This window comes from Acinonyx jubatus, chromosome E3 (assembly GCF_027475565.1).
Source record: "Acinonyx jubatus isolate Ajub_Pintada_27869175 chromosome E3, VMU_Ajub_asm_v1.0, whole genome shotgun sequence".
Lineage (NCBI taxonomy): Eukaryota > Metazoa > Chordata > Mammalia > Carnivora > Felidae > Acinonyx > Acinonyx jubatus.
In genome coordinates, this window is record NC_069398.1 from 20696151 (window position 1) to 20704436 (window position 8286).

Genomic DNA, 8286 nt, shown 5'->3' on the forward strand with positions numbered 1-8286 from the left:
CCTCCAACCCACCTTCTACATCACTGTTTTTTTTTTTAACGTTTTTTTTTTTTATTATTATTTTATTTTTTGAGACAGGGAGAGACAGAGCATGAACAGGGGAGGGTCAGAGAGAGGGAGACACAGAATCTGAAGCAGGCTCCAGGCTCTGAGCTGTCAGCACAGAGCCCGACGCAGGGCTCGAACTCACGGACCGCGAGATCATGACCTGAGCTGAAGTCGGCCGCTTAACCGACTGAGCCACCCAGGGGCCCCTCTACATCACTGTTAAAACCACACACTTGATCATCTTGTTTCCCTGCATAAGATCATTCATTGGAGCCTCATCACTTGCACTGTCTGCACAGCAGTCACAGTATCAAGGTCTAGAATTATGCAAGGCAGCAAGAGTAGAAGCCACACGTGGTATAAGGAGAATGTGAAAATGAGGCCCAGTGAGACAAACCGTGTGGTTGCTGTATTAATTGGTGTGCGGGGGCAGTTTCCCTCTCCTGTAGAGGGCAGAGAGGATCGTTAAGCTACAACTATTAGGCCATTTAACTGCCAGTAAAAAAAAAAAACAAAAAAAACTGATTGGAGAATTAACAAATAGGAACAAAGGAGTTTGCAGAGTCAGTTTTAGAAGTACTTAACTTTGTCAAATTTGCTTCAGAAAAGTGTGGAAGAAAGTAGCCAGAAATACCTATGATGTTTAGATTGCTTTAAAAGAACCTTATTTTTAAAGGGTCATGGGTTATTTAATTTTGGACTAAAACTTTTATTGACTTCCCAGTGTTGTTTCTGTCCTTGAAAATGCACCCAAAATTAAATTAGAAAAATTCCTTCCATAAAGGGTGACTTTCTGGGGGAACTGGCCTTTAGGCTAAAAAGAGATCTTTTCTTTTTTTTTTTTTTGTACCCTTATTCTGGTGCTTTCGACTATGTTGGAGATTCAGCTTAGAAAAGAACAAACAAATCAGCAAGAAACTAATCCGTGTCCCTCTGGGTTAAAGATCACATGTCGTGTCTCCTCCAACTTTAATCAGCAACATATGTTATTCATGGCTTAATGACAGATGGACAGAAAAGATGAGGAGGGTTAGCGTGACCTCATCTCAGAGCCAGTAGAAAGCTCTATCATTACTTGGGACGATTAGCTGTTATTGAGAGTGCCTGCTATATGCTGGGGCTTTGTGTAGGTCACCTTTAACACCCTCACCATAGTCTTGGCTAACGAGTGGCTAATTGGGTCTGATTCAGAAGGCTTACTTTTTCCTCCAAGCCATATGCTTTTTACAGGGTGAGAAGAAAGATGTGTGTGGCGTCCACTCAAATGTTTATTCTCTTCTTTTCACAGATAGGTAGTAGGTCTTGATAAAAACTATGTATATTTCCAGCGGTTGGACCATTTTGTAACCAGATTTTCCCCAGCCTGGAATTTGGCCACAAAGGGTACAAAAACATTTACCACAGCTTGTAGCAGTATCTCTTCTCACAAGAGGAGGATAAGAAATGAGGTCTTCACACCGAGTGGAAAGTGCAAAGGACTTGAGAATTTCTCTGCATTAACTTTACAGCCATTTATTCTCCCTGCATCCAGAAGTAATGTCAGCATCCACCATTTGTTAGTATTCAGTTTTGGAGGCCTGAGGCTTCTTTTAGTTATACCTCAGCCATGGTTTGTTGTGATCCTCAGATCCACAGACCTGCTGTCTGGGAGGAAATGAGGAAGCCACCAGCTTCTGTGATTTCTGCCATGCCCTGGTGTGTACATTTATTCAGGGCAGTTTGTGAGCTCTCTAGACTGAAGACGGGACAGCGAACCCCGTGACCTCATAGGCCACTATCCTGAACAACACTATCATATAAGTCTGTTACAAGGTAGGGATTATAAAATGTTTTGGAATATATAAAATTTTATGGCTTATGAAACACTGTAATATATGTTCTCTTTTAGTCCTTACTGTTGGTGTTACTTTCATTTCACATTAGAGAATAATTGAAATTTACAGAGGTTAAGTGAACTTTTCTGGGTCAAAGAGCTAGAAGTATCTGTAGTTACTAGATTTTAGTTGTTTTGGGGAAAGTAGGAAGTTAGACTTGGCAGCTTAGAATGAGAAACAACCATTTTTGGAGTATAGCAGCCCAGTTTGACAGCCCCTAGGGAATTGATATGGTCTTTGTCTGTGATAAAAATTTATTGCTGACCCATCTGCAAATACTTTGGTTTTTGACATTTCTTTTGCCTTTATATTCCGAACAATTTGAAACCTTGAGTGTTTGAGAATATTGAGATCGTGCTTTGTATTTCTTTATTTGGGCTCAGTTTCTTCTGTGTTGGGAAGAAAAGGTGAGGAATAATACAGTTAATAGCATTTTACCTTAGTGATCCAAGAAGGCTTAGTAAATTTTTGATGTCTGCCAGTTTCTTTTTTGTGTATATGTATTTCATTTTGCTTAATGAAGTTTAGGTTTTCTTCCTGTGACTAGGAATCTTGGTTTGAAAAGGAAAGTTCCTGACCCTGAGGGTTTGTGTGCTGATGAAAGCTTCTACTCTTGGCAAACTTGGCAAAATTTGAAAGCTCATTAGCCCTGTTGTCATGAATACGCCTAGTAGACACCCGATCATTGTTGTATCTGCCAAATCCAGAGACAGGGACGTAAGAAGGTGCCTTGTTCAAGTCTTCTCTCTTTGGTTTTCTAAAGATGAAGGCCTCTCAGAGGTCATATAACTAAAACTAAACTCAAACCAGTGTATTCTAGTTTGCATCTCTGAGAGAGGAAATAATAGAAACCTCCTACTGGAGGGCATGGTGTTCCAGAAAGAGGTGGAATTCAAAGTCAAAAGACCTTGCACTATTTACTGTGAGACCCAGATCAGGTTTTGTTTATAATGCTAAGCCTCTACTTACTCATCTGTAAATTGTCCTGACTTTATGGATCGCATGTTTGAGAAGCTCTGGTGGCAGTGATTCTGGGAAAGGCCCTGTACAAATACTGGTGCGAGGCTGTCCCTGTTCTGAGACTAGTCTAAATCCTCTTTCCCATTCCCCTGAGGCAGGAAGCAGTTCATAATTAACCACCTACACTAATTTATAAATTTGGAGACATTCTTCTCTCAGCTGGAGATCATCTTTTCTTAGAATTGAATAATCAAATCCGATATATCCCATTTCTTCCTCCTTCATATTTTGGAGACAGTCTATGTTAGATTATTTCCTTTCATATCCTAATTTTGCATGTCTGGTTTAAAAAATGGGATTCTGGGGATTGTTTCTTGTTCAGTAGAGGTTACATTTTACAGAGCGTTTAATCTTTAGGAAATGGTCATTTTATTTCACAGCATGATGGGAAGTAGCCCCATTGGTTCACTCAGGATCTTCTCCACCCTAGAACACCCAGGACTATTCTCTAGTTATAGAAGCATTATAGAAACAACGATGTTTTTCCATGAGTTTGTAGTATGATCTTGGACACATCGCCTGGCTTTATTAGCTTCTGTGCTGTTGTCAATAAAGTCCGGCAGTCAGACTGAAATCCTTTTCAGGATTGTAAGCCCTGCCGGTCATCTTGCTTTACTTAAATCTGCTAGGATTTCTTTCTTGAATTCCTCTTGGTCTTAGTTGCCAAATTTCAGAGATTGCTGTGGGGAAATGCCACAGAACAGAACCCTGGACACCTTTAGCTGTTTGTGATTGACAGTGCCACTATGTGAACATGGTTAAGACTGCCTATGTATTGCTGTTAAAAACACTGTTGACTATGTTTGTATTCATTAATATCATTCATTAATATATTGAGAACTAGAGGGGAGGCTAATAAAACTGGCTCAGAATTGTGGACCATCTGTGTGTAGATTTCCGGGACACGTCAAACTGGGCTTTAAGTGGACCTTTAGTGGAGCAGCGGGGGATTGTTTCCCAGCCGTCACTCATCAGACTGTTGTTCCACATTCCAGGAGATGACCAGGACCACGTGGTGTGTGCTTGATTGATTGTAGGTGTTCGTGTTGGGGAGGCCCAGCATGGGGCTCTCGTTCTGCCCTTTGCCATATTGTTGTGAAGGCTGAAAGAAATAACAGATATGAAGTGCTATGTGCAGCGCCAGGCACATGAGCTCCCTAAAGAGCTGTTAGTGGTGGTGGGAGTGGGGATGAGAAAAAATAGATAAACCATTTGGCACACAGTGGGCAATCATCAAATGAGTTGTTGATACAATTCATAAGTCACAGCTGTGCTTATTGTGAAATACAAAAGTATATAAAGTGTCATTTTACTCCCCAGGGGTGTGTTTTCTTTGCACATACAACATATTCATGTGTGCATGTGGATGGGTAGAGAACTGTTAGGGTTTTCTGTTTCTTTGAAGAAAAATGCTAACCTGCAACTTACTTTTTACATTGACCCATTTTGAGCCATCACATGGGAATTGGATCTGGCTTCTCCCCTCTGTTGGAGCCAGGATGGAGAGGACCTGGAGACCTGAGGGGGGCTCAGGAGCCAGGCCTAGAGCTGTGTGTGCCAGAGGCCAGCAGACTGGGAACAGCATGGGTGGAGGAAGGCAGGAGTGGACCCCGCCTGTGCAGCTCCTCCATAAATAACCCCTGGAGGTTTTCTTTTCTTCTGCAGATAGTAGAAGAGAGTGAAGAACGGCTCACGGAGGAGCAGATCGAAGCCCTCCTCCACACCGTCACAAGCATTCTGCCTGCAGGGCCAGAGGCTGAACAGAAGAAAAATACGGATGACGTGACAATGGATGAAGAGGACCCAGCATAGAGGAGCACAGCTGGCCCAACCACCTCATGAAGCTGAAAGGCCCAGTAGCCATTTCCCAGACATTCAGAGGATTGTTCATTTGGTTGTACCCTCTATCCCAGCAGGCCTGATTTCATGGTTAGTTGGATAAATCACAAAAATAAGCTAAAAAGAAGTACTTGTGCCTCTGGGAAATGAAACATGGTGAAGACAGGCTGAGGTTGTCAGGGCAGAGAGCTAAAGAGAGGAGGACAGAGCCAAAGAGGACAATGACTGTGGAACCCTCTGTGGTCAAAATATTTCTTCTGTGGCCTTTGCCACAGTTGTGGGAAGGCCCCCATACACAGCTGGTAAAGTACTTGTGTTGCCTTTGATGGGCTGTGTCCTAATTAGTTTCATCTGCTTCCCTAGGAGCTTCCCAAGCAGGGGCTCTGAGCACTGTTGGGATGAGAGCAGAGTTAAGAGAATCCCGTTAGATGACTAGAAACTCCCAGAGCAGCAGATAGTTGCTTTAGGTTAAAATGAGCCACTGAATTTGGCTTACCTCAGAGGAATCTTTTCCTCGAGAACATTGGAGATAAGAGAACAGCCTGGCCAACCCTTGATCGGGTCTGAAGGCTTGTTTCCTTTGCTGGCAGGGGTGGTGTTTACCAGCTCACACTATTCAGTCTTAAATGTTAGGGTACCGGCCGGCCCATTCCAGTTGAAAAGCAGCACTCCAGACTGAATGACAGCTCAGCAGAAGAACAGCATTGGCCGCCTTTCTAATGACCTTCGGTTTCCTGCCCTGAGACAGGAGCCCTGAGTAGACACCTTTGTGTCAAGTCTGGGTGAACTTCATTTGCATGATGGGCAAATTGTCTGCATCTTTTGAAAGGGGTCAGTTATATAGTTCTTCATGGATAAAATACGGAGAAACTGGAGGTTGGTTCCTAAGAATTTGAATTTGTTAGCTGTTGCAAGGGTGTATCAGTTTTTTAATTTAAAATATTAGGATAATTACCATGTGAAGAACTTATTGATACTGAGGCTTTGGAGAGTTCAGTAGCTCCAGATGTGTGGTTGCCCTAATCCTAGCAATGTTGCTGAAAATTAATTTTCCACATTCGCTCTGCTCCTGACTTGGGGAAGAAAATGCCCACAGACACTAATTTTCCAAATTGGTACTTATTTTGTTGTGAGATTACATATTTTCAGAGCTGCTGTTAACTGGATGACTTCCCACCCCCTTGCAATTTCCAGGTTATTTCAACCTCCCTACCACCCCTGCCAGTTGCACTCATGTCTTTCTTAACCTTATCATCTGAGGATCACCTGAGATGTGTTTACAGGCAAAACTGGAATTCACAGGGCATTTATATTGAAGTCTCTTGTCTGTATTGGGAATTTTACCAGGAATTGTTGATTTTTCTTGTCAAGGCATCACATGGGTACCTATGCCACTGTTTCATTTTAACTGTGAGTGTGTTTGATGTATTTTTTTTTAATGGATTAACCTAATTAATAATAAATTGTTTCCAAGTAACCACCAATTTTTGGTATTTTTATAAATCTCTTAAGAGTTTGTTTTGCGATGGATAGGAAGTGAAGTCTGACTTGAAAGCTAAAATGTGTGATTTTTTTGTTAAAAAAAATCTGTTTAGGTCTAAATTCTATTTTAGATTGCAGGAAAATTTTACATTTCTGTATTTGGGGCCTGAATTTAACCTCAGTTTTTGATAAAGCCAGGCAGGCTCTGGAAGGCTTAACCTTTATAGGAAACGTATTCTGTATAATATTCCTGTCACATTAACAACATTTAAGAATTAAGATAATTTACGGAGTGGACCAAGATGGTGGCTCCTGTGGATCTGGAATTGAAGAAGGCCTTCACAGAGCTTCAAGCCAAAGTTATTGACACGCAGCAGGTGAGGCTTGCAGACATACAGATTGAACAGCTAGACAGAACGAAAAAGCATGCACATCTTACAGGTACAGAGATTATGACTTTGATAGAGGAGACTAACATGTATGAAGGTGTAGGAAGAATGTTTATTCTTCAGTCCAGGGAGGTAATTCACAATCAACTGCTAGAGAAACAGAAAATAGCAGAAGAAAAAATTAAAGAATTGGGACAGAAAAAATCCTACCTGGAGCGGAGTGTGAAGGAAGCTGAGGACAACATCCGGGAGATGCTGATGGCACGAAGGGCACAGTAGGAAACCTCTAGTGGAAGCTTCCTGCCCCCTTCCATTCCTCGCCAGGGCAGAGGGGCTCGTGTGGGGAAACATCCTCTCTTCTGCCCTGATGGACTTCTTATTTGAATGATCTGGTGGCCCTATGCTTTCTACTTCACCCTGATCCCCTTTCCGATCCTGGCTTTGCCTGCCACCCTTGCCCAGGATACTCTTCTCCCCTGTGGGTGAGTCACGAACTCCCAGGAGAGGCAAGATGGGAGCCAGGACAGATAGGGGAGCTCTGCCCAAACCTGTTAGTTATGCTGGTTAGACCAATAAAAGGCATCTGTCCGCCCCCTGCCCCCCACCCCCACAAAAAAAAAAAAAAGATAATTTACGTACAAAACTTAACCAGGATCACATCTAGGAAGGAGAGCTGGGGAGTCTGGGAATTTTACTTTCCATTTTACATCTTTCTGTGTGGTTTTAGTTTTTGACCATGTGACAGTTTTATTCTTAAAAAAAAAGTATGTCCATTTGTTTATTGTTTATTGGCCTCTGAAAATTTCTGAATATGTACTTGACAGTTGAATTATGTCCCAAACAGAGGCTGACACCCAGTCCAGTTACCCAAGGAGAGGCAGCTCTGAGGGCAACTGGAACAGGCACATGATTTTTAGTTCAATCTGTCTTCCTTTGTTATTCCAGACTTTCCTAGGCTCTTAGTTTTGTTTTGTTTGTTTTTGAGGGGAAAACCCTAGTTTTTGACCCAGGAAGATGTTTTAGTTATCTGTCAAGATACTTCTGAGTTTTTGAAAAATCGACTCCCAGTTACAGGTTTACCCAAATACTTCTCTTGCCCCCTTTTGCTTAAATGTTGCAGTATGATGCACTGTCCCCTGTGAGGACTTCCCATTTATTCCTAAAGTAATGGGTACCATTTCCCTAAGTAATCATTGTGTGACTATACCATTTCTCAAAAGGTTATAGCCTAGTGAGAGGTGAGTAAATTAATGCTCCAGATATTCCTTGCTAAAGTATTTTCTCCCCTGAAACTAAATTTAACACCCATTTGTGTAAATGGATCAGTAAATTGTAAAGCACATCACATACTCTGAAAAAAATTATCAACCTTATTTAATTATACAATGAATAAAGGGGATAAAAGGAAGTAAAACTGCCTAGATATCCTTTTGTATATTTTTTTAAATTCAGGGGTTTTGAGTATATCACAAGGTTGTACAACTATCACTCCTGCCTAATTCCAGAATCTTTTCCAAAAGAAGCCCCATACCCACTAGCAGTCACTTTTCATTCACATTTCCCCATAGCCCCCTGACAACCACTAATCTTTCTACTATATATTTGCCTATTCTGGTCATTCCATATAAATTAAA

The 8286-nt window shown here is 41.7% G+C and overlaps 2 protein-coding genes across 7 annotated transcripts in view; both read left to right on the forward strand.

The window, feature by feature from the left end:
- CRCP (CGRP receptor component) overlaps positions 1–6265 on the forward strand; it is a 46132-nt gene extending 39867 nt beyond the window's left edge. For 5 of the 6 annotated variants that reach the window (XM_027041841.2, XM_027041836.2, XM_053212947.1 and 2 more), the window contains one exon: positions 4608–6265. In XM_027041841.2, coding sequence (XP_026897642.1) covers positions 4608–4754 — 147 coding nt within the window. In that variant the 3' untranslated portion in view covers positions 4755–6265. The other variant, XM_053212945.1, reaches the window with a different exon arrangement.
- A 134-nt stretch (positions 6266–6399) lies between these two features.
- On the forward strand, positions 6400–7971 carry LOC113594471 (prefoldin subunit 1-like). The gene has a single exon (XM_053212950.1). The coding sequence runs from the start codon at positions 6566–6568 to the stop codon at positions 6929–6931; it is 366 nt and encodes a 121-aa protein (XP_053068925.1). The 5' UTR covers positions 6400–6565; the 3' UTR covers positions 6932–7971.
- The last annotated feature ends 315 nt before the right edge of the window (positions 7972–8286 follow it).

Bases quoted from the DNA above. Each gene is read 5' to 3' on its own strand.
- LOC113594471 (XM_053212950.1), top strand. From the start codon at position 6,566: ATGGTGGCTCCTGTGGATCTGGAATTGAAGAAGGCCTTCACAGAGCTT.